The 25,998-nt window shown below is 38.1% G+C and overlaps 2 protein-coding genes across 2 annotated transcripts; one reads left to right on the top strand and one right to left on the bottom strand.

Annotated features, from left to right (window-relative positions):
- The first annotated feature begins 627 nt into the window (after positions 1-627).
- On the top strand, positions 628-14,077 carry hyou1 (hypoxia up-regulated 1). The gene is made up of 24 exons (XM_017692686.2): positions 628-929; positions 2,167-2,239; positions 2,545-2,638; positions 2,771-2,849; positions 2,956-3,110; positions 3,526-3,602; positions 3,721-3,902; positions 4,024-4,139; positions 4,279-4,465; positions 5,033-5,167; positions 5,334-5,416; positions 5,976-6,108; positions 7,703-7,890; positions 8,035-8,173; positions 8,404-8,461; positions 8,674-8,750; positions 8,837-9,019; positions 9,449-9,633; positions 9,768-9,855; positions 9,967-10,223; positions 11,235-11,319; positions 11,521-11,770; positions 11,905-12,006; positions 12,947-14,077. The coding sequence occupies exons 2-24, from the start codon at positions 2,173-2,175 to the stop codon at positions 12,994-12,996; spliced, it is 2,970 nt and encodes a 989-aa protein (XP_017548175.2). The 5' UTR covers positions 628-929; positions 2,167-2,172; the 3' UTR covers positions 12,997-14,077.
- A 998-nt stretch (positions 14,078-15,075) lies between these two features.
- si:ch73-261i21.5 (zona pellucida-like domain-containing protein 1) lies at positions 15,076-22,499 on the bottom strand. The gene is made up of 11 exons (XM_017692494.1): positions 22,417-22,499; positions 21,840-21,943; positions 21,279-21,505; positions 20,504-20,688; positions 20,278-20,350; positions 20,057-20,154; positions 19,130-19,210; positions 18,785-18,956; positions 17,004-17,115; positions 16,834-16,860; positions 15,076-16,217 (listed from the first exon to the last, which is right to left on the bottom strand). The coding sequence occupies exons 2-11, from the start codon at positions 21,931-21,933 to the stop codon at positions 16,063-16,065; spliced, it is 1,224 nt and encodes a 407-aa protein (XP_017547983.1). The 5' UTR covers positions 21,934-21,943; positions 22,417-22,499; the 3' UTR covers positions 15,076-16,062.
- Positions 22,500-25,998: the final 3,499 nt, after the last annotated feature.

Below are 25,998 nucleotides of genomic sequence, written 5' to 3'. Positions count from 1 at the left end.
CGGAAAAAGACATGGCTGTGTGGCCGCTTATAGTAATATGTGTTTTGTCGGACGCAGCTTGTGAATGAAATTAATCAGTTCATTTATTTTCCTGGAAGACGACTAAAAGAAGACGAACGGTACTTTTGAGAATATGTTAAAATTAAATACAATACAATGTGATAATATAAAGAGAGAGTTTTAGTACTGCTAATTTAAAAATATAAGTAATAAAAGGAGATTTTTTTTGGCTTTAACAGTATTTCCGATACAACACATTTAAATTCACATACAATGTACAGTGAAGAACGCTCTTTAAGAGTCTTAAATCCTCGGTGCTACTCGTTTTCCTTTCCGTTCCAAAATAAATGTGAGGCCGTTTCTACGCCAGCATCTCAAAATGAGCACCGCATGACATTACAAGTGTATTAAAAGGTTTGAACTACAAAAAAGCAGTGCGTGAAACTACAAATAGTCGCACAAACATTCAGTAACTGCTTCGTTGCGTCATCTTCTGCACGCCCATGTTATTTAACGTGGACCAATCAAACACGCGCGTGTGTGCAAGACCGAGCTGTAACGTTGTGCTTGGCACGTGGACCAATCAGAGCGCGTCTTCGGCCCCAAAGGGGCGGGGCCAGCGGTCTACCGGACTCAGCGCTCAGCTCGCGGAGCGGCGCGTCGTGTAGATCCAATGAGATCGCGCCGCGTTCAGGGCCCGATGGCCAGAACAAGCCGGTGACTTAAGACGGAAAGCGAGGAATCCGCTGTAGCGTGAGCACAGAGCGCTGTCTGCTCATGGGTTCGCTTTAACAACTACTGATCTGAAGATTACTGAGTTTACAAGTTTAAGTAGTGCACGAGTAAAGCCTTTCTTATTGTTCACCTGTCAGCCAGCGGTAACTTGTACCGGTCCTTTAGCTCACACATAAAAACTTCTGCTACTGGAGGTAAGTTTAAGTTAATGCCATTTCGTTTCTTTCCCTGGAGTTGTATAACTTTAACTTTTGGGTGTAGGTAGTTAAGCTGCCCCGCTGTTCAGGTTTGCATCTTCAAGCTGGCGTTACAGGATGTAAGCAGTTAGCTAGCATGTGCTTTTTCAGACTGCTAGCAGATTCAGCAGAGCACATCCAGCTAGGTTAGCTAGGTTACCTTAGCTTCCCAACAGCGTTTACAGCAGTTAACGTCTGATTTCAGAACTATTGCGCCTTAATAAGAAATGATAGTTTAGCATACATAAAGCCACCAGTCATCTTGAAGCATAGTCTTTGGCGTGTGTGCTGACGAGGCTGAAGTTGGCTTCCTAGTCGTCTTGTTCGAATTTTCCCGTTCCACCTTAAATGGTGCAGCAATTCTATTCTGGCCTGAGGCGCCACAATGTAACTGCTGCACCATTTAAGGCGGAACGGGGAAATTCGAATAAGAAGCTGATTTCAGTTTCGTTGTATGCCGCCTAGTTAGTGTTTAGGGGGACTGAAACCCCTCAGTCATTAGGACCAGGCTGCCTCAGCAACGTATTAGACAAAGGCATCAAGACCAGAAGTTTCCACACCTGAATGTTTGAAAACGTGTGTTTACTGTTATAGAAGGCTGTTCAATCTGACCATTAGATCTACAGGTTAACAATAAGCCACATTCTGCGTCTGTTGGTAACAACTGTACTTCAAAGACTAGAGCAGCACATCTGTGTTAAATGTGGATGCATGAAGCTACTAGTTGTTCCTTTATTGTAATGAGGCCCACGTGTTTTCTAGCTTTATCCCACGTCTGTGGGCGGGATCAGGCCTCTAGGATGTAGCCGGCATTGCAACACACTTCATGTTCAAAGAGCAGGACAGTGGACCTTTCTATTTTACTCTTTAGTCAGACCGGTTTTACTCTTTCTCTCGTAGTAGTTTACGCCAACATGTGCGCATGGATGTGATTATCCGAATTTACCTGATTGCACCTGTAGCAGGTCTCTTCTTCACCTGAGCAGTGTGCATCTTTGTCATAGCCTTAGATAATGCAATGTCAGTACTGGTCAGTAGCTGTGCCTGTCTGTCTGACCAAGTGCTGTAAGACTGGTTGATCCACACATTCAGTTTGTTTCAGTGGATTTTCAGAATTATTTAAATCCATGTATTTACATGACTGTAACAGCCATTGTGAGTTCTCCAAGTGAAATAAATTTTACATCTCTTACAGGTTACCATGAGGGAAAAGCTGACGTTATGGGCACTGTTTTGCCTTGCTTTAGTGCTCCTGCCTTCTCCAACAGGTGAAGCACACACCAAACACTGGATGTTAAAACTCACCCTTTTTGCCATGCTTGGTCTTACCTGTAGTATGGTTCGATTGGTTCTGAACATTTTGTAATATTTTAATTCATTATTAATGTTATTTGTAGTATTTGTCATTTGAATTACTACAGTTTTGCATTACCAATGTTTTTGTCTGAGCATGATTTTAGAGAGGCACTTGGGTCCATCCAGTATCTTTTGTTTGTAATCTTAGATTTTGCTGATTCGAATAGCGGCTGTCTTGTAGGCATCCAAATGTAACTTTCACATTTCTGTTTAACAGCTTCTGTTGCTGTGATGTCTGTCGACTTGGGGAGCGAATGGATGAAAATTGCTATAGTTAAACCTGGAGTGCCAATGGAAATTGTTTTAAACAAGTATGAAACATAAATATGGTGCAGCTAGATGAGATTATTATATATATTTTTACAGTTTAAAGCACTTTATCTAGTGTGTTCTCTGCTGAGGTCAGAAGGAATAACGTATTCTGTTTTTGTTGTGTGCTTCAGAGAGTCCAGAAGGAAAACTCCAGTAGCTGTGTGCTTAAAAGAAAATGAAAGGCTTTTTGGAGACAGTGCTCTGGGAGTGGTGAGTTGCTGTTGTTGTTATTTCTTGTGGGTATTTTGTACCTGTTTTGGGTGCAAGATTTCTTCAGATTTGAATTATGATAGTGACCCCAGCTTTGTCATTGCAGTCTGTGAAGAATCCCAAAGTAGTTTACAGGTATCTCCAGAATCTTCTGGGGAAGACTGCTGAGAACCCACAGGTTGCACAGTATCAGAAACACTTTCCTGAACACCAGATACAGAGTGATGAAAAGAGAGGAACAGTGTTTTTCAAGAATTCTGAGTGAGTATTTCATTTATGGATCCTTAATGCAACATTTGTATGTATTTCATATTTGTTTAGACAGAGAGAGATAAGATTTGTTGCTGTCATGATAAACCTCATTTCCCCAAAATGGTAGCTTTATGGGAGAAGGAAGTTAATGGAACAAGATATTCCCAAGTAATATTGGTGCATTAGTACCACTATCACAATTACTACCAGCTTAATTATAGAATTAAAGAATGAAATTATAGAATGAAAATGTGCTTTTTGGCAAATCTGATTGTTACAAATTGTTAATAGTTTAATGAATGACTAATCAATAGGTTTGAAATCCGTGTGCAGCTTGAGTAGGTTTGTGGATATACAAATAGTGTTTTGCTGTACAAGATTCATCTGAAGAGAATATTGATGTTTAAGTTCTTATGTGTCACAGAGAGATGCAGTATTCTCCAGAGGAACTTTTAGGCATGGTTCTGAACTACTCATCTGGCCTGGCTCAGGATTTTGCAGGTTTGCCTATTCAAATCTGTCTTCTTTGTCTGATCACTGAAATACTGCTGTGCTGTAACAAGTCTGGGATCCTGTCCATGGCCCTGTTTTAGAAATTCTTTAATTCTTTTCCTCACAGAACAGCCCATTAAAGATGCAGTAATCACCATCCCAGCCTTTTTTAACCAGGCAGAACGCAGGGCAGTCCTACAGGCTGCTCAGATGGCAGGCTTGAAGGTCCTTCAGCTTATCAATGATAACACAGCCGTGGCTTTGAATTACGGAGTCTTTAGGAGGAAAGACATTAACTCAACTGCCCAGGTACTAATTTAAAACAGTGGTTCAGACCAAAAAATAATGAGAATAATAATAATAATAAATGAAATCTGTACATTGATTTATGTTCACGCTATGTTTTGTCTCCTTATTCTTTTCTCTGCAGAACGTGATGTTTTATGATATGGGATCAGGCAGTACGACGGCCACTATCGTCACATACCAGACCGTGAAGACCAAAGAGGCAGGCACTCAGCCCCAGCTGCAGATCCGTGGAGTCGGGTGAGTCTTATACTGGGTTAATGTTTCACTATAGGATGTGTTTTGTACATGAGGGATGGTAAGGACAAGGATTTTCGTGTGTTGACCTCTTTGACGGATGTACTTTTTCACCATAATGCAATCTGTCTTTGGCGTTCAGCTTTGATAGGACACTTGGAGGCTTTGAGATGGAGCTGAGACTGAGGGACTACCTGGCCAAAATCTTTAACGAGCAGAAGAAATCAAAGAAGGATGTAAGGGAGAACATGCGTGCCATGGCTAAACTGCTGAAGGAGGCTCAGAGAGTGAAGACGGTGCTGAGTGCCAATGCTGAACATATGGCTCAGGTAGGAAGGTGCTCTAAGGAAATGATACTGAGAGTGCACTTTCATTTTATGATTATCTTTATACTGAAAAGCCTTCAGGAAAAGGAAGCTGTGGTCTTTTATTTGGAGCTTAAAGGGGAATTGCATTATTTTTCTAAATGTCTGCATTATTAAATCATTGAGATGTAAACACAGTCATTCAGAGTGGCTTGATGTGAAGTGGTTAATTGCTGAGAAACTTGGTGACTGATTCACAATGGTGGTGAAAGGAACCAGGGGTTGTGGTGTCTGCAACACAATTGCATACCGTTGGGGGTTTGCATACCGTTTTGCCTTATAATCAAATCAAAGCATACATACACCCCTCCACCATGATTACATTTAAAAATAATGTGTGGAATTCTATAAACGCATGGCCTGTTGAGATTATGTTGTGCAGCTTTCTGCTTGTTTCTAGAACTTTGCATTCAATTTGTAAAAGAAAACTGTATGAAAGTTATAGGTTAAGTTCATTTTTACTGCAAATTATTAAGTTGAATTAAGTAAGTAAAATGTCATGATCCATTAACGTGTTCTTTTCTTTGCCAGATTGAGGGGTTGATGGACGACATTGATTTCAAGGCCAAGGTGAACCGTGCTGAGTTCGAGGCTCTGTGTACTGATCTGTTTGACAGAGTGCCCGGCCCGGTGGAGCAGGCACTTGCTGCTTCTGAGATGTCTTTGGTGAGGAACTTACATGGTGCATACTATACATGATAGTTTGCTTCTGTATAGTCATGCACATTTTGTTAGTGCAATGTATGCATTTAATGACTCATTTAATCACACTTTTAGTTTATTTGGTTCACTTCATACATAAAATGGTTAAAATGTGGTGTTTTCCCTGCAGGATGAGATCGAACAGGTCATTCTGGTTGGAGGAGCTACTCGTGTCCCCAGGGTTCAGGAGGTCCTCCTTAAAGCAGTGAGAAAGTAGGTTTCACTCCATCACTCATTGCACTTCTATAAAACAGCATCTCATACCTTTTATAGTCTTAATTTACAGTTTTCAGAATTTTAATTAATCCTACGCAAACTCCTTGGCCAAGTGCAATTAAAAGATATTCAGCACTGACAGTGTAAACTTTTCAGTGACCCTTCATTTTAGTAGTCTTCTATAGTTCATCTAACAAAGGTCAAATTGTTAAACTATCTGGTCAAAAACACTAGTGTATTCAATACATTTTTAGTTCATTATCAGTTGAAGACAAGATGATCAACTATAAAGTATCTACAGTGGACTACAGTGGACAATGAGTTTTAATCTGTATTTCAAAAATAATTTTTTTATTGTGAAAAGGCTTTAAACCTGCGAAAAGTAAAAAAAAAAAGGTCGTTGTTACAGTTTATGTCCAGCAGGTGGCACTAATAAACAACTATAGTTCCACACATTTGAGCAGAAAAATGAGACAAAATTCTACTTTTTAGCCACATTTAACACAGTCTCATAGTACCTGTATCTGCGTGGTCTAACCTGTCCTGTTCTCTCTAGAGAGGAGCTGGGGAAGAATATAAATGCTGATGAGGCAGCGGCTATGGGTGCTGTGTACCAGGCTGCAGCACTTAGTAAAGCATTTAAGGTCAAACCCTTCATAGTCAGAGATGCAGCTGTTTTCCCAATACAGGTGAGAGAAGAATAGTTGATGTCTTTGTTTTGAAATGTTGGGCAACCTGATATTGAAATAGAAGTACTAATACGAATATACATATATGAAGATAATTTGCTGTGGTGAATTATCATATATAATACTCCATGAAAATGTCCATACACATACAGTTCATACACATACAGTAAGTGATTTTGGGCTTAATAAATTGGTAAGCCTCATATTGTCAAAGATTTTTGGAACAAAATAAAGGTTTCCTTTAGGAAAACAAATCTTCATAACAATGCAGATTCAAAAAATATTGGCCCAAATTTCAGTATTTGGTGGAGCCTCTCCTGGCAAGAATGAAAACACACACACACACACTCTTCCTATAGTGTTTAACAAGATGGGGGGGGGGGGGGGGTCTTGGACCACTCTTCCTTGCAGAACTTTTACAATTCATTGAGATTCTTGGATTCTCTCATGTTAACTGCCCTCTTTAGTCAAGTCCATAGATTTACAAGTGGGTTAAAGTCTGAAGACCAAGAGGGCCATTGCCAAGCCTTGATTTTGTTTTGCTGCGTGTCTGTCAATTGTCTTGTTGGAAGACCCAGCCTTCTGGCAGATGCATCCATATTTTCTACTAAAATGTTCTGGTATTAAATGGAATTTATTATGCCACTGACCTTAACAAGAGCCCCTGGAGCACTGGCAGCAAAACGGCCCCAAAGCATAAAAGAGCCCCCACTGTATTTTACTGTGGGTATGAGCTGCTGTTCTTTGTACTCTTTTTTTTTTTTTTTTTTTTTTTTTTCCCCCGAAACACAACGATAGTGTGCAGGAATGGTCATGGCCAGAAAGCTAAGTTTTTTTCCTCTAACCACAACACATGATTGCAATTGTAATTTCAGTGTTGCTTGGCAGAGATTAGAAGCTGGGATTTATGCCTTGGTCTCAGCAAGAGAACTCATTCAAGAACCTCATCGTCATGGAGGTCATGTCTCACTTTTGATTTTTGAAACTGTGAAACCCCAAAATGCAGCTAAACTTGGCAGTTATAGAACTGATTTTTTGGCTTCTCTTGCCCTCTCTTAGCACCCTTGTCATTGTGCATGGAGGGCAATATGCGGATATGTCCCCTTCTTTTTTTTTTTTCCTCTTCTCCCCCAATAGCCATTACCTAATCTGTGCAGCTCAGCAGTGTTTTAACAGCTTTTTTTCTCACTTGAGCTCAGAGTTCTTGGGTTTTACCCATGTTGATGGATGACGAAGGGATTTTACCTGTTTATCCCAAATTTACACCCCAGTAAATCAGAAAATGGTCATGACCTACAATAAAGTTCCTAGACAGTAAAAGCCATATGTAGAAACATTTCTTCCCAATGATGCACATTCCTTTGGTTTTATGTATTGTATTTTTCATGGGTGCCAATGGTTTTGCCACATGTGGTTTTAACAGAATGAACTGTTCTGAAGACACACCATTTTTATTTTATGCAATAATTTTTATTGAATATAGTTAGCAATTTCTCTAAACATTTGTGGAAAACGACTCATTGGATGTATTTGATTAATGCCTTTGTTCACTTCAGAAATGTTGGTAAACCTGGGGGTGTGTGCCTCTGTTCAGGTGGAGTTCAGTCGTGAAACCGAAGAAGAGGATGGTGTGAAGGGGATTAAGCATAACAAGCGCATTCTGTTCCAAAGAATGGCACCGTATCCCCAGCGCAAAGTCATCACCTTTAACCGCTATACTGATGACTTCATTTTCCACATCAACTATGGAGACCTCAGCTTCCTCAGCCAGGATGACCTGAAGTGAGTTTACAGTACTCTTGACTGACTTCACCTTTGATACTCAGATCCTTTTGTGGTGGGTTTTTTTTTTGGGCCTACCTGACCAAAACTATTTTAATACTAGTTGAATGGTTGCTGTAAAATGACCATTGTTTTCTCACTCAGGATGTTTGGCTCTCAGAATCTGACCACAGTTAAGCTGTCAGGAGTGGGCAACAGCTTCAAGAAGCACTCAGATGCTGAGTCCAAAGGAATCAAGGCTCATTTCAACATGGATGAGAGTGGTGTGCTCCTTCTAGACAGGGTCAGTTCATCAGGCTCTGCTAGAGATCTGAGATGGTCTTCGCAAAACATTTGAGTGCTGATTTAGGATCTGTTTGACAGATCATCATTAACAGGAGAGAAATATGATCTTAGATCAGCTCGTTACTCAGATGTTTTGTAAATACAAGCCATAATTATGTTTAAATATAAAAATTCCTAGTAGAGAAATGACCTTCATTAAGACTGATATTAATGTTAAATATGTTGCAGGTGGAGTCTGTGTTTGAGACTGCTGTAGAGGAGAAAGAGGAAGAATCAACTCTCACTAGTAAGTTGAAACATCTGGGTAGTGTGGGTTTCTTGTTTTACCCAGCTTCCTATGAAACTGTTACCACAACTTCTGTTGTGTAATGTTTTCTACATTTATAGTGCACAGAATAAGGGATATATAATGTATGGTGTATTTTAACAATATGTCTAATTTTAAGTGTATTTGAAAATTTGATTGTGGCTTTTCAAGCATATTTCCTGTCTTTTAAGAACTGGGGAACACAATTTCCAGCCTTTTTGGAGGTGGAAGCTCAGAGCCTAGTGCCAATGTGACTGAACCTGTGCAGGTAAACTAATTTTTGCTCCCCTTCACATGTCTGCAAAGACATAATTAGATGACAAGAATGTGACTAAAGATCATGTTTTCTTATAGGATGAGGAGGAGGTTCCTCCTGAAGCTGGCAAAGATCAGGATGAAGCAGTAGAGAAGCCAGAGGAGTCTGCTCCGGAGAAACCTGAGACGGAGGAGAAAAGCCAAGGAAAGAATAGCAAAGCAGAGTCTCAGACAGAAGAGAAGAAACCAGATAAAGAAGGCACTGACAAAGATGAGCCTCAGGTGAGAAGACTCAGAATGAATATTTATTGACTCCTTTCTTTTATATGTAGTGCACTGTATAGTGTTCTGGTCATTGGCATGTCACATACTATTTTTATTAATCACCTAGACCTAGGTGCATAGCTTCTAAAATGTCATTTAGGGATTTGTGTTCCAACTCTTGCAACTGGAAAGCATCAGAGTATAGAATTAAGCAACAAGCCACATGAGGCCATGGTAATTTTACATTGAGCATGGTGTTTGTTACATTGAACACAGTTAAGGGGTATTGGGCGCAAAGCAACAAAATACACTATAAACTTTATCAGTAAATGCGTTTGTTAATATTAAAGAAGCTATGTAATTTGGTAAACAACTTCACTGAAGTATGTGAAAATGTAATGCCGTGGTCAAGGATCAAATCTCTGTGCCATTATCCTGATCAAACAGGTAGAGAAGGAGGCAGAAAAGTCTGATGAAGGGAAGACGAATGGAGTAAAAGAGGACGAGAAGGAGGCAGACAAGAAACCTAAACCCCAGAAAAAGAGCAAAATATCTGTGGACATTGGAGTGGAGCTGGAGGTTAATGATGTGCCTGATCCAAGCCCAGAAGACATTGAGGCCTCCAAAAAAAAGTAAGTCTTTTGCATTTAGTGTTGGTAATGTACCAAACCTGCAAAGGTGGAGAGAGACAATGATAAGAATACAGTATGAAATGATAAATCAAGAAGTTTACAAAATAGAATCCCCACCCTATTTTTTTTGTCAGGCTACAGGATCTGACTGACCGAGATCTAGAGAAGCAAGAGAGAGAAAAGACTCTGAATAACCTGGAGGCATTTCTCTTTGAGACTCAGGTATAGCTTAATTACTTGCCAGTGTATTTTTGTTCCTCCCACCCAGCAAAAGGAATGATACGGATACTGTAGTGTAATAACGTCGCTCTTATTCCTCTTCTTTTTTTACAGGATAAGCTGTACCAAGATGAGTACCTAGCTGTGGTGACTGAAGAGGAGAAGGAGGAGATTTCTGGAAAGCTGAGTGCAGCATCGACATGGATGGATGATGAGGGGTATACAGCAGGCACCAAAGAACTGAAGGAGAAGCTGTCCGAGTTGAAGAAGCTGTGCAAGGCCATGTTCTTCCGAGTGGAAGAGAGAAAGAAGTGGCCAGACAGGCTAGCGGCGCTCGACAGCATGCTCAACCACTCCACCATCTTCCTCAAGTGAGTGATAGCTCACAGGATGGGCTGATTTTCTCTGGAGCTGGGCAAAATACTAAGCAGTAGCTTTTAGTCCAACTCAAACTGTGCTTTGTAGATGTGCTTTAATCATGCCCTGTGCTGTTCTGGGTGCTGTTACTGATAAATGGTGGTGGGACCATATACGGCATTTGACACCTGAAATATTATTATAGTCCCCCTCCAATCAACTGATCAACTTTGTTTGTTTATTTAATTTTCATTTTCTCAATCAGCTAATTTATTAAATCAGTTGTTGCAGTGTCCTACATAGATTTCCAACTTATTGTCCAATAAAGAACATTTTAAAAAACAATTTTAATTGTGTTAATCTTGCACTTCTGAATTTCCTTTGTTTGAGTTGGCCAGCACTTTATTGGAAATTGAAGTTATTTTTCCTCATACTATTTAGAATTAGAGCAGACTTACATTGGTTACCTCTTTCCACCCACGCCTCACATAAGCCAAAATTGCAATGAGACTGCGCCACCATGTAAAGGACCATTTAGCTAATGTTTTGAATGTTTTTCTATGATAGAAAACTTAAACAGAACTTGTTTACTTTTCTATTTTCATTTTTATTACAAGAAGCTTTTTTTTTTATGTACCGTCCTTGGATTTTAATGTGGTTTGAACTATCTAGCACTCTATTGTAATTTGGCAAATTATAGCAAATGCCAATGGTGTTTGCATGATGTGTTGGAGATCTCTTCCTTGCCTTAACATTGGCAAATCCTGGTCAAATGTAACTTTACCTTTGTATTCTAATTTCTCACATTGATTCAAAGATTGACTAGACAAAGGTTTAACACAAACTTTGCTCTTGTTGACTGCCATGGTTATGCCAGTAAGTCACCATGTGGTAAGAACTACCTGCTCAGTTCTGATCAGGCGGCAAAGCATACAGCCCCTCTAAAAGCATAATGCTGCTCTGAATCATGCAAAAATGGTTTAATTGAGGAATTTTTTTTTTTTTTTTTTTTATTTTTAATACAGGAGTGCTAAAATGCTCCCAGAAGACAACCAGATTTTTACTGACGTTGAGTTGAAGACCTTAGAAAGAGTCATCAATGAGACTATGGTATGTAATAATTCATATTGGCATTTCAAGTATTTTTATTGGTTTGATCAACTTTTTCTTCTGTTAACTTTGACTTTTTCAAATGTGATCTGATTATTATTTAGCAGACCATATGTAGCTACCATTTTTGTCAGTTGTGCGCTCATTTATTATATTTGATTTATTTATTTATTTTTCCATTGTTTTCTCTTTTTTTGGAAGGACTGGAAGAATGAGACTGTGGCTGAGCAGGAGAAACTCTCTCCTACAGAGAAACCTGTCCTGCTGTCTAAAGACATTGAGGCCAAGCTCTCACTTCTGGACCGGGAGGTCAACTACCTGTTGAACAAGGCCAAGTTTGCCAAGCCAAAGCCCAAACCAAAGCCTAAAGACAAGAACTCCACCAGCACAGAGAGCAACAAAACCAGCAGCACTGACTCTGAGAAAGTTGTTCCTCCCAAGGATGAGACAGGTTAGAAAAAATTTGAGTTTACCATATTAGGTGTGGTTTGTTTGTTTTGTTTTTTTTTGTTTTGTTTTTTTTGCTTTCATTTTGCCATCTGCTTTGAGATTAGTGCAGTCTGAAGATGGTTTGTGACATTACAGAAGGAGTTGAGGAGGCAAAGCCAGCAGAAGAGCCCCCCACTGAAGAGAACAAAAAAGAGACTGAAACTGAGCAAAAAGTAGAAGAGGAAACGGAAGGCACAGGTAATTACACACCAGTTATGCATCTGGATACACACTAGATGGCTTCACAAGTTCAAAAATCTAGACCAGGGCATGTATTCATAAAGCTTTTCAGAGAGAGAGTCTGGTTCTGGTCTTATTCATCAAGACCTTACTGAACTCACTGCTTCCTTAAGGTCTTTAACATCTAAATAAATTGCACAAATATCCTTAATTTAATCACATGTTCAACTGATGTCTTGCACACCTAGTGCTTGAGATTTATTTTTTTTTTTGTTTTATTTTTGAAAAGCGAAAATGATTGCTAACCACTGCAAACCATATAAGCTCTCTGACCAGTGGCTCTCACCTCTGGCGTTGGCATGGCAACAGCCAGGATGGCTGATCAGCTGTCTCTCAGCAACAAGAATTTTTAACAAACATCAGAAGTGGTGTTTGTACTTTGTCATGGGTTGTGTTGGCACACCCAAAAGCAGCTCAAACTTTGAATCACAGACATCCGAGCTGTATACGAAAGGTCTCACGAAGAACAAACTCCTGAATGAAACTCCTTTCACAAAATTAAAGTAGCCAACCCAGTGTCACTGTTTTCCAGTTTTGTTAGTAGCTTTTTGCACATGAAGACCTCCATTTGTTAGTTCTTTCACTCCATGAACAACATGGAGAAAAATATCACATCACATCTGGTGTGTATAGGTTTGTATTGTTTTTTTGCATCACATTCTGTGAAACAGGTTTTACTCTGAGAATCCTTATGAATATGTCCCCATCTAAACCAAATGCCAAGACATTGAGATGACCCTAGTGACAAGTTTATGTGGTTGCAATAAATCTTGACTCCATTCATACAATATATTTATATCAGTCTGGCTCTGAAGGAGCAGTTTAGAGTAAGATATTCTAGTTCTTTAGTGCAAGTTTTAAGGAATTAATTAACTTTTTTTTTCTTTGTCCTTCACAGAAACCTCAGAGAACAGTAATTCAGAAAACCATGTATCAGATGAATTATAACAACTGGAACTCCTTTAGTTGTTGTCTATTTATTGACTGTGTTAAAGGTTCAGATCTTCTTTTCATTTGGTTCTCCCTGCATCACAACCAAATATCATTGAATCAGCTTAGATAATGTCAACGTATTCAGTTGTAACTTATGTTCTCTGTTTAAGTGCAAGCTACTCAACTTGACTGAAGTCTAGAGGTAATTCAAGGAGAACTCAATAATTCTGGTATTCTAGCTGAGTCTAGATTCATCCTCCCTAGCTATGAAATATGCACACTGTGGCCAGTTAGCTTCCCATTCTGTGTATGAATGCTCAGTTTTGGCTCTTACAACAACCACAGAGGAATTTTCACTCCATGGAATGTATTCATTACCTTGGCAAATATTTTAGCCCTTTTTGTTGGAATCTAGAATTTCAACCTACTGTGAAATTTGATTGCTTTTGTCAGAATAACATTGTGAATTTGAATTGGCAAACAATCTAGGAACTTATGTTCAGTTTGGCACTTATTCAGTCCTCCTGTAAACTTCACTGTTCTTCTGTGGGAAGACATTCAGGCAAGCAGACACATTCTCAGAATACAAAGGTCTTTAAGATATGGCTCCTTTCATGGGCTTTCAATACACCTCTGCTTAAATGTCTATGAATATAGATAAATGTTCATCAGAGGAACTCTTGACAAAAATACCAGCCAATTTTGCCCTTGTTTAAATTGTTTCTGTGCATGGAGACTGCACGGTTCAGTTTCAGTATTCAGTCTTTATCATGTGACTGCACTCCTTCCACTAACGCCCCTCACACATGTGCTGTGTATTGTTAAAATACGCAACTTTGGACATTCACGTGCATCACTGGAGGATTCCTAGGGACTTTTTGACTGCACTGACATTTAAGGAATTGGTGGTTATATTTTTTTTTTTTCATGACGCCATTTGCTGCATAAAGAAGACAAAATACAAAACCCTTCATTCTTTTCTGTTCTTTTCACCTTCTCATTGTCCTTGTGTTGCCAGTCTGGAGAAGAGTGTCTAATGTCTGGGAAAGGGATATTTTGTTTCTGAACTGTTAATAAAATCTTTTTTTAAAACCTCTTTTTGTGTCATGTAACCTTACATTAGTGTGCTTTGCAGATCATGCCTGATGTAAACATAACAAAACATAGCTTTTAGTATTTGGTGTGTCCACACTTTGCCTTTATTACAGCTTCCATTCTTTTTTTGGGGAGACTTGCTTACACATTCACACTCATTCTCTCACACACATTCTCACACATTTTGTAAGCCACTTCTCCGTCAGGGTCGTGGGGAATGCTGAAGCCTATCCCAGCTTTCATTGGGTGGAAGGCAGGATACACACTGGACAGGTCGCCAGTCCATCGCAGGGCAACTTGCTTTCATATATATATATATATATATATAGATAGATAGATAGATAGATAGATAGATAGATAGATAGATAGATAGATAGATAGATAGATAGATAGATAGATAGATAGATAGATAGATAGATAGATAGATAGATAGATAGATAGATAGATATATATATATATATATATATATATATATATATAGATAGATATATATATATATATATATATATATATATATATCGGCTTTGTTTAATTTACAGAATTTTTTTTTTTTTTTTTTTTTTTGTCTGTTTTCTTAGTAAGGGCTTCTTGACAGCTGCACTTCCTTTCAGCCTTGGTGTTTTCTTTACAGTGGAAGGATGGACACAAACCTGTGGATTTTTATTGTTTTCAGATCTGAAGCAAGAGTAGATCTTGTTTCTCCTCTCTCTTTAAAAAAAAAAAAAAAAGCTTCAAGTACTGTCTATCTGATGACCATTTTCATGATCTGTTTGAGGTCAATTTCTCAGAGTCTTCATTTTTTTTTTTTTTTTTTTTATTCCAGTTTTGGAATTTTTTTATTATTAATCAAATCTCTTCAGAAAGATTACTGAAAACTGAATAACATAGTCAAAGGCTGTTTTGACTGGCAGGTAATGAAGGGAGGTCTTGGACACAGTACTGTATATAATATAAAAGAAAATCAAAGAAGCTGTGAAATGATTTTTTTTTTTATTTATTTTTTTTATTTGTAGTGCCTTCTATATAACACACTGAACACATTTTGGGATGGTAGTGGAGAATTCATGAACAGATGTCCTGCAAAAGATACTACATTGTACAGCTGTTAACTTTAAATCATTGAAAAAAAAATCCTGCATGCAAAATAAGATCCGGGAATAAACTGATATGTGATTATATAAGTATATAGTAAATGCTGGCTGTAATACGGACATATTTATAATGTATTAAGTGCCTTTTCTTGCTGTCTGCCATGATGTGAACAGCTCCTATGCTCAGTTGCTCTTTTTCCACCATATTAAGGTGTCCCATAACCAGGATGGAGTCAGCTGAAACTTAAAACTTTACTTCTAGAAACTTATGTTGTGGACACTCACATCTGGCTGGACGCACAGTTTACATCTACAGCTTCCTTTAATTCCAACTTGCATTGAATATTTAGCTACTACAACTCGGATCTAACTTGAAATTATTAATACAGCAAATACTGATATTCCCAAGTAAAACTGGATGGCTTTAAATGAATAGCTCAACTAATTTGTGTCTGCTCCATCTTTAGCATATAGTCAAATTCCATGAACAATCATTTTGAAATGTTTCCCAGTACTTAGTAAAGGAATAGAAAACGTGTTCATGTAAAACATTCATAGAAGCCAATTGGCAGATGCTTGTTGTTTTGAGTCAACAGCTTTTCTTTTCCAAGTACAGGTCAATGGTAATAAACTGTATGCTACAAATTTGGCAGGTATTAGAGGAAAAGCACTGGAGTTAAATTCTTGTTCAGGATCTTAGGATGTAAGCGATAGGAAATCGTTCGTCATCATATCAGCTCAGATATGAGCAATGTCCAGCAACAATGTGTAGCAACATTAATATATCAGTTGCATTTTCTCCACCCTCACCAAAGTAATTCAAAACAAGTAAATGCAGTAGAGTGTCCATTTATTCGTTTTCATTCTTATGAGAAAGGTCAAAGCTGAGCCCAGGTCAGTGGAAGAAGCCGCTCTTCTCAGCATTAGAGGACTTGCTCTTGTTCTTCTGAAAGACGATAACAGCCAGCAGGGTAATGCAGAGTGTCCCTAACATCCCAGCAACTACTGACACACCAAACACTGTGTTGTTCCTTTGGGACTGATCACTCACTGCAAGCAAGAGCCAAACAAAGAAAGAAAAAGCACTCACTGGCCTCCGAGCATTATACTGTAGTGCTTAGGTCATCGTAACACTTCGTTTGGCTTGATATGATTATCTTCTACTGTTGCATCTGTGCTGACAGAACTGTGTGCGTTTAGTGCTGTGATTACACTAGTTTAAAGAAAACAAGCATATATTTAAGCTAATGGATGAAATAAACTTTTAAATGTCAAATGTCTTAACAGTTTGTACAGAAATAAGTAAATCTGAAGGTAGTAATCATGAATCTAACACTGACAGTGTCACAGATCAACCCCTCAAAATGGCAGGCTTATTACACACTAAGACTTTTTATTCAGTAACTGCAGGGACTGTTCCCAAGGAGATGAACAACAATGGGATAGCTAGTTCCTAATATTGCTAACCGTACTAATGCATCTTCATTATAACCAAGGACTTCCACTCTTTTCTGCAAAGGGCTGGTGTGGCTACGGGGTTTCATTCCAACAAAGCAGGAGCATGATCAGTCTTTGAAGACTGACACTGACTGATCAAAGATGTAAATCAAAGGGTAACATTGGTAAGATTGATACTACAGTGTGTATTAAGAAAGCAGAGGCCTACCTCCTGAAATGGGCCGTGCCTCTGCACCTGTAAGAATAAAAAGAGAAATACAAATCTTACTTCTCAACATCTTTACAAACATCGTTTGTGCACAAATTTGTGTTATAAATGGTGATGCATGTGTAATGTAGTCATGTTTTGAATTGTAGAAGTAGAAGGGAATTTCTCACTGTTGTCCACTCTAGTGATGATGGGTCCAGAGCTGACTGTGGCCACATCACTCACTGCGGTACCTTGATTTGATTCCACCTCCCTTTTTCTTTTCGTGGCCCTGGTACAATTCTGGGAAAAGATCATTCAACACTTTTTTTTTTTTTTATATACAAGTGACATGGACATGGTTTCATTTACTCAGCTACATCATAACTTAATGCATTTGTAGTTTTTAGTCTGGCTGCCCTGTGATGGACTGGTGACTTGTCCAGGGTATTTTCTACCTTCTGGCCAATGTCTGCTGGCATAGGCTCCAGCAACCGCCGTGAGCCCAAATGATAAGCGGCTTAGAAAGTGTGTGTGTGTGTGTGTGTGTTCTTCTGTTCAAGTACATTTGCGAGGAAAAAACAACGTTTTATTCAGTTTTACTTTAGCCATTGACACTAAGTTACTATTTTTTTCACAGCATTGAACAATTCGATATTTCTCGTTAGCATATCATTGCTGTTGGAAGAAAATGTTGTATCTCCAATTTTACAAGATAAAGAAAAAAAGATTCTTAACTTTCAATGTAAGTCATTAATTTTGGACTATTTCTATTATCATCACAAAATCTTGCCGAGTCTAACTAGCAAGTGGCTTTTTAAAATTATGTAAAAATTTAAATTTATATATATATATATATATATATATATATATATATATATATATATATATATATGTATGTATGTATGTATGTATGTATGTATGTATGTATGTATACATACATACATACACACACACACACACATATATATATATATATATATATATATATATATATATATGCCAAAGTTCTACTGATCTGGGATCATGTTCATCATGATCTTTTCATTCCTGTTAGAATGCACTCTATAGGACTATATAGACTGATGAGAGCTGACTTTAGATCCATATTTTACTCTGAGATGCTTCATGAAAATGGACCATTGCCAGCAGGAAATGCTAGATTGGATATTGGTGACAATAATAATTCTTCCTGTTGTGTAGTAAAGTTTTTAAATGTTCCATTTGTCCGTATTTTATTTCTCTCCCCCTGAGGCCCACCAACGTCCCTTATAATTGAACAGGCTGTTTGTTTCTTTGTCTTTAAGACTGATACACGTGTAAATAATCTCCTGTGTGATTGCCTGTATTGTGCCTCATTGAAAAAGCAGGCTGACTGAAAAGGGCTGTTGGTATGGAGAGGAGGCAATGTTTACATATTTCATTAAACTATTATCTCAAGAAGGAATGATTTGGACCCTTTAAGTTGCTACAGTTCAAAGTCGTTTTTAAACACTGCTGTCGGCTGATCCTCAAAGTTTCAATATCAATATCGGCATCAGAATAGAAAAGTGATGTCATGCCATCTTGTTTTCATTTCATTTCATTTTGCTGCTGTACAGTAGACTAAATTGATCCTAAAAGAGGAGAAAAGCTCTAATAAACTTCGATTTTTTAGTCATTTATAGAGCCAAGTTGTGGCAAGTCTTTCCACTGCAGGTTTATAGAGCAAATCAGTCCACACATAGTTGTTCCCCATTTATTTAATTAGTTTCTTTGCTAGACCCAATTATATCTGCTTTAGTTATTATTTCAGTGAAGCACAAAGTTTGTACTGATTTGCTACTGTTATTCCTATAATGCATAAGGTCAATACAGCAATCTATGATAGACCTGTTGAGCTAGGATGTTGTGTCTCTTCTCATAAGCAGATCATTTTTAAGCTAGAGACTGCATCCTATGCTTCTGTGAGGAATCAAATGCATTTGCTGACCTGGCGGAGAGTACTGCAGATGGCTCTGTCGCAGAGTCTCGTGGCACAGTGCAGATAGAAGGTGGAGATGGTCTGGTTCTTGTGCTCTACAAAACGAAATGCTTCAAAAGAAAAGCGAGACTCTTGACCTTCACCATTGGCCCCAATCACTGTCTGACCATCACGGTTACATCTGAGGCAGGGCAGGATCAATATCAACAGGACTGAAAGCTGTTAATTCAGGTTTGTTTGAAGTTCTTTTTTAACACATGGCGATCAAAAGAAGTTAATTTATTTAATTTATTTATTTATTAATTAGAAGTTAATTTTATTTAGGTCAATAAGTATGTTGTGTTGTTGATTTACCCCACGAAGAGATCATAGTATGTGCTGTTTATGAGGAAAGGGCTGGTGGTAGCATAGCATCGATCCAGCAGTACGTTGAACCTTTGAACAGGAATGAAAATTGCATAATTATTATTATACAGTGACAGGTTTATTGTTTCCCTTTCATTATTTGAATGGAATTATTATGAAAGAGATCCATTATAAGATCAATCAAGTAAGATGTGTGGTTGGTATAGTGTAGTGGGTAAAGCCTCTGCCTTCTACAGTGTACACTGGTGTTCAATCCCCCACCAGGGCAAGCACCCTACACTATACCCACAAGAGTCCTTGGACAAGACTCCTAACACCACCTTGGCCTCCCTGTGTAAAATGATCAAATTGTAAGTTGCTCTGGATAACAGCGTCTGTTAAATGTAAGACTCTTAAATACTGTGTTGGACTCTGCCTGAGTGGATGAATATGATGCTTGTGAGTGTGTTGAAGGAGTATTTAAAGAGAACTTGGTCAAAACGTTGTAAAGTACGTGTCTTCTGGGTATGTAAGTGAATTGCCTACTGTTATCTGTCATCATATCTTCATAGGTCTTATGTTGATTTTGTATTTGAGCCCTAAACATCAAGCCAGACATTCTTGTTGAGCCTGTGCATGTGACAATAATGCGTAAAGATGTGGTCTGAAAACTCCCTGGCAATCTGACCCAATACACTGATGTTTTAATTGTTATTTCAGGCAGTACAGGGTGACTTGCAGGAGTTCACAGACACCATATTTTAGCATTAGCATTTTTTTTTCTTCTCCAGTCTCAGTGATGCTACTTCTTTTAATTTTAACAAAAAAACCCACATAGTGCAGCTTTGAATATAAAATGTTAGGTTATATAGTGCAAATGAGCATTTTATCCAGCATTCCTTCAGTGTTATAAATATCTTATTTAGTGTAGCCCACCTTGTTGTGAGGTTAGTGGCCCGAACCTCGACAAAAATCCTGGTTTTCAGTTGCAGTCCACTTGGGGGCATCTGGAGTGGAGTTGTGTATTTGTTATCCTTCGGGTCAGAAACAAACACACATTCACAAATTTATTCTGCTATTATATCATTATATATTTTGCTTATGCTCAGAGACTTTACACAACACTATGAAGAACAGGATGTGCAACAAGTAAGCACCTGAAAGAGCCGCAAGCTCAGAGTACTAATGAAACTGCCATTGTTGTCCTTGATGGCCAGGCTCACTCCTGATCTGCTCAAGAAAACATATGCATTTGCACCATGGTCATTTTTTTATTTCTTCCTCATGTGAAATGGTGATGTGACTGTTTTTCACCATTTTAATATTCAAAAAGCTGTTTTTTTTCATACTGATAAGCAGTAGTGATGTTGAAGAGTGACTCACACACTAGTCTCCGTGTTGTTGATCAGGTACTGCAGTGGGTAGCGACAGGAGAACAGGTAAAGCATCTCTGAGTGATATGTGATGATTCCAGCAGAGGGGTCTATGGAGTTGACCATCCCTGAGATGTTTACAAACTGAATGCTGGAATAGTCAGAGAAAAGCCCTGTGCCAACCTCCTGGGTGATCTGTTGAGGCAGAATAGGAGCTGAAAGTGTCTGTACAGTGCAGGTGTATCTAACAGAAAGTCTAGACTGCTTTCCAAGCATATAGTTTTGCTTCTGTCAAGAGTTATCCTCCACAAATCTGAAGCGATTTTGCATGGTAATATGGCATGTATTCAACTTGTAATTTAGTATTTACTTATTAAGCTATTTCATGAATCAATCTTTTAAGATGTAGTAGTATTTCTAGAATTCTTAACCAGATTCAAAACTTTTTTGTGAAGAAGTCAGTTCTACAATACTCAACCAGACTCAGAGCTCCAGAACCAGATTCCAGAATTCTCAAAAAAACTCTAATTTTGTATTTTTTTAATAATAGTTATTTTCTAGAATTCTCATCCAGATCCAGAATTTCTACCTGATGAGTTCTGTTGTCCAGAACTTCTATTCAAAGAGTTCTGTTTTAAAATTCTCAACCAGATTCATGATGTCTGTGTAAAGGATTACATTCCAGAAGTCTCAATTTGATTCAGAACTTCCGAACCAGATTCAGAAGCTTCTCTTATCAGCAACCCAGTTGCTTTACGTCAGCATACGGCTCTGAAAGATATCACCTTTATTTTGGTAGCACAGGTGGTGATGCCCTCTTCGGTGAGGGGGAAGTGGAATACGAGGATGGGTGGGTTTACTGTCCACACAGCGGTCCCCATGCATTCTGGTCTGTAGAAGACATCATTCAGAGCCATCAGTGATTCGTTGTACCCAACAAAGTAGATGGGGCACAGCAGAATGCGCAGTTCCACCCTGTGTGTGGCGCAGGTGACTGTGATATCAGAGTTGGCTGTGAAAACAGAAAACGTAATTTATAATATAACACACTTTTTTTTTTTTATTGTGGTGTTACATAACAAGAGTCACCAAAAGATGGACAACAGACTTGAAGACTGTGTTTTATACAGTATATGGTGTCAGAAAGGACAAATGACCAGGGGCAACTTTCTCACACATCTGCACATGCAGTTTTCAAAGTAAATACACTCATCAGGTTGCTGGGTGGTCCAGATTCGGTTATTGGCTAGCAAAAGAAGTGAAAGGTGAGCTGGAAGGGAGAAGGTAGGTGGAGGAGCATAAGAAGTGTACGAGGGGGAGAGGGGTATGCAGTTGCTTTGACTGACCTGGCTCTCTGAATGTAGGGTGTGTGCTGCAAGGATTCTGAGCACGACTGTGGAGAATCAGGCCAAGCTGATACAGAAGGAGAAGCAGCCACATTGTGTTCTGGCTGCAGGGGAAATCCCACACGTCAGGCACAATATCACCTTCAGCTCCTTGCACTTTAATACTTGCAAAATAACATGTCATGTTTTTTGCTATATATAAGCAAAATGATAAAGCTTTTTTTGTATTTTCTCTTTATTTTTTTGTAATAAAAGCAAATATTCTATTCATTAAATCACTAAAAACACTAATTATCATTTAAGTTGATCACATTCAGAATTGAAATATACAAAAAAGAAGACCACCACTGTACATGCCAAGCTAAAGTATCTATTGTTATATTCAATATTCAGTATGTATCTGCAACCTCTGAATTATTCTATATTACCCATCTCGACACTACTATGTAACAATAAACAAAAATATAAGCCCTTATGAACTGCATGCTCTAAAACAAACTCAAAATTGGTAATTTTGGAGAGAGAGTTCTCTGCAGAGAGGTGGTTCCAACCCAAAAATCAATCTTAACCATTTTACCTTGTAAGAATGTCCTCGCTCTCCTCCTGCGTCTGTGTCTCTGTCACTTTCTCCTCGTATTGCGCTCACTACATATACTGGCCTCCTTTTGGCTGAGCAGGTGTGAAAGAGTGTAAGAGGTCACCACAAACAAAGCGGGAGGTTATAAGAGAAAAGGAGAAAGCCAGGAGAGCAAGACGAGCAGCAGTAGGCAGTTAATGTAACCCCTCTGGCACACTGGCAACTTTTGTGTCTTCTCCTTTGGCACCAGAGCTGGCATTGTGCTTTCTGTCCACACACAGACAGCTGTTTAATGGTTGTTTGACTGGTGACTTCATCATACACACTTAGAAATAAAGGTCTGAAACTGTCACTGAGGTGATGCCCTCAAGGGTACATCTCAGTACCTTTAGTCAGGGCACATAATTGTATTATAATCCACTGAAATTATATTTTCTAAGTTGTATTATTCTCCAGGTTTGTCTCCAGGCTTATTTTATTGTCCTATTTTAAAACATTTGGTTTTGTAAAGGTACTAATCTGTACTTTTCACCTGCAAAAACTTACTTAAGGTTCACAATTGATGAACAAAAAATGGTTTCCTTTATTTCTAACAGTGTAGAGTGAAATATTACAGAACAGATAATGGGTTTTACTTAAAGAACTGCATTTTCTCTTGTTTTCATCTTTAGTACATGAATTCTCTGTTGAAAATGTTCAAAGAAACATGTTTTTAAGGATATTTTAGGATATAAAGCTATTGATATATGGAAAGTGACAAGTTCAGGTTCTGTTATTCGTCTTTACCAATTGACAATTTTAAAAAGATGATAAACTACTTTGTATGTCCACATCCTAAAGACCTATCATTCAGTAACTACATAGACAGCAATGCAAAATCTCAGAGTTATTACTGCAGTTATGAAGAATAAAAGGCCGGACCTCCGAATTGATCCCTGTGGTTAAAATCGTCATGTTTATCAGTATGTAACATCCAGCTGCTGTGGATTGCAGTTATATTAAAAAGGTTGAATCCGTCAAATTAAATGTTTTGATGATTTTCTAGTTAAAAATAAGTACAAATCCTCTACTGAGAACAAATTTGAATGTGGATTTTCTCTGCAAATTTTAGTGCACCATTTGTATTTATTGGCCGAGTTCAACATATTTTTGAAAATAAAACATAATATTACATATTAAATGTGCTATAACTCTTGCACATACCACATTGTAAGCTTTTTTCAGGATATGGAACTTATTTTCACTTAGAAAATCAACAAAACATATAATTTGACCAGGTCACTCAAACACTTGAATACAACGGTGGTACAATGATATTGTTTGCATTGTTTCCAACTGGAATTTGCACATATTTAGACAAGTCCCATTCTCTTTCTCTCCACATGTGTGCTGAGATGTTCACGTCTGCACGCTCAAAGATCAGCCTAGATGTTATCATTTTGCCCTTTTATGTGTAATTATCTCCAGTTACTTTTCACTGGCCTAGAGAGTCTCCTGTGAGGCCAATTAATATCACTATTATTCTAACACTCTGAGAGCCAACAGCCATCCTCATGGGTCGTATAACAAAGCCAGAGACAAATTCAGGTAAAGAGGAAATATTTGGGGGGATTTTATACTGTATATCTAATAACAATGTACCGTTCATGAAATGCGTGGTAGGTTCGTGTTTTTTTGGACCATCATAAAGGAAAAGGGGTTCACTTCATCTGTGCTTTCACTTTATCTGCTTGTTGGAACAGATATCATCCACATTCTAACAAAAGGCTCCATCTTTAGAAGGTTGGCTTCACAATGACGTTTTCTTGAAATCCCATGGGAGAGAAACAACGAGATGCATATGATCCCTTTAAAACCAAGTGATGTTTACCAAGATCTAGTTCTTCTGTAGTATCAGCTGACATTTAATCCACTTTTAAGCTTCCTGAACAAAGAGTAAAATTCAGTATGTACTTACACATATTTTTATTAGATAGTGTCAGCTGACCGCTTTCTGTCTCTGTTATATACCAACTATTTTAAACAATAACCCCTTTAACTGGAAAAATACAAGCATGTTTTTCAGTTTTAAGACTTATTATTCAGTAACTACTATGAAACGAATACATCATTTCTGTAGGAACAAAACCTTGTATCTCCATTTTCGGTCATTAAAAAAAAACACAATTTGGAAATATTAGTTGCCCTTTACAATGAGTTAAAATTTCATGGTGAGTGGACAAATAGAAATGCTCCAAAATTGCTTGGAAAAAAATGTTGTACCATTAAATGTAGTTAAAAGTTAAGAATGTTTTTTTTTCTTCTCCTACAAAGATACAAGCTTTTGTGACAGCAATGATATATTACATAGTTGTGAGAATGAGAAATTGAAGTGTGGACCCACATGTTGGCCCTTACAGTTTAAGGGCCCATTTCATAGAAAATCACATCTATTTTTGACACAAGATATTTACATCCAGCATGTAAATATAGTTAAAGTTTCCAAACGTACCATTCTTTCCTCAGTCCATACAGTCCACTTATAGATATTAGAATGAACCCATTTTGAGTTTTTATTAAAAAAAAAAAGATTTACTAACTCATGTTTGCTTATTCAGGCTACAGTAATTTAGCCCCAACCATTTACATCATAAGTGGTATTTGAGCCTGTATGGCTTTTTGAATGAGACACAATACAGGCCGATCAATCAGAACAGAGATTATTTACATATATCAGTATTATCCCCTCAAATAGCCAGAGTCCACCGGTGGGCACGTTTTATTACACACTTCTATAATCTAAGAATAGCTCAGCCAGGTTGAAGTCCCTGTAGTTACTGAATAATAAGCCTTAGTATGTAATACATTTGGGATTTTAAAGGGTTAAAGGTAAAAACAAAAACAGCCTGGTTAATTCTAAGGCAGTGTTTATAAACCCCATTGCCTTGCAGGTTTACTGCTCCAAACACACCAGATCCACCTAATCAGCTCGTTGCCAGTCCATTATTGAGTTAAAGTGGCTGTTTGTGAGCAGGAAAAGCACTAAAATGTGCAGGAAGGTGGGCTTTCAGGAATGTGGTTGAGAGAGACTGGGCTAAGGGATAAAGACAGGTTGGAAAATGTAAGTGTAAAGTAAAAGTGAATTATGATGTTCTTTGGTACGTAAATCCACACAAACACCACGTGGTTCTATATAAAAACATTTGAAACGTGGTTCTATATGGCAATAAAAAAGGATTCTGCTATTGTTACAATGTCAGGCTTGTAACAATGGAAGAACCCTTGTTGGTGCTATATAGAACCACATAGCATGCATTCTCCATCAATCTGAAGAACCATTACATCATGCAGAGATCCACTAAAGCATGATATTGATTCTATATAGAACTCATTGCTCCAAATAGAACCATTGTCTTTACTAAAGAACCCTTAAGTTTTGTAGACCTCAAGGAGCTAAATAAATCAGCAGGCTACTCGTCTTTCTGACTTTCTGTCTGGTGGCTATTTCACATCGTGCTGGGTTTTTACCGGTCAGTTAGGTCAGTTCTATACAAAACAAAAAGGTCAGCATTTCTGAGCACTAACCAAACAGCAATTACACTG

Source organism: Pygocentrus nattereri, chromosome 18 (genome assembly GCF_015220715.1).
Source record: "Pygocentrus nattereri isolate fPygNat1 chromosome 18, fPygNat1.pri, whole genome shotgun sequence".
NCBI classification, from domain to species: Eukaryota; Metazoa; Chordata; class Actinopteri; order Characiformes; family Serrasalmidae; genus Pygocentrus; species Pygocentrus nattereri.
This window is presented reverse-complemented; position numbering and strand designations above follow the sequence as displayed.

Coding starts and splice junctions, on each gene's coding strand:
- hyou1 (XM_017692686.2), top strand. CDS start 2,173: ATGAGGGAAAAGCTGACGTTATGGGCACTGTTTTGCCTTGCTTTAGTG. Junction 4,466..5,032: donor ATGCTGAACATATGGCTCAG/GTAGGAAGGTGC, acceptor TTTCTTTGCCAG/ATTGAGGGGTTGATGGACGA. Junction 10,224..11,234: donor CACTCCACCATCTTCCTCAA/GTGAGTGATAGC, acceptor TTTTTAATACAG/GAGTGCTAAAATGCTCCCAG.
- si:ch73-261i21.5 (XM_017692494.1), bottom strand. CDS start 21,933: ATGTGGCTGCTTCTCCTTCTGTATCAGCTTGGCCTGATTCTCCACAGT. Junction 21,506..21,839: donor CCCTACATTCAGAGAGCCAG/GTCAGTCAAAGC, acceptor CTGTTTTCACAG/CCAACTCTGATATCACAGTC. Junction 20,155..20,277: donor TGAGCTTGCGGCTCTTTCAG/GTGCTTACTTGT, acceptor TCTGACCCGAAG/GATAACAAATACACAACTCC.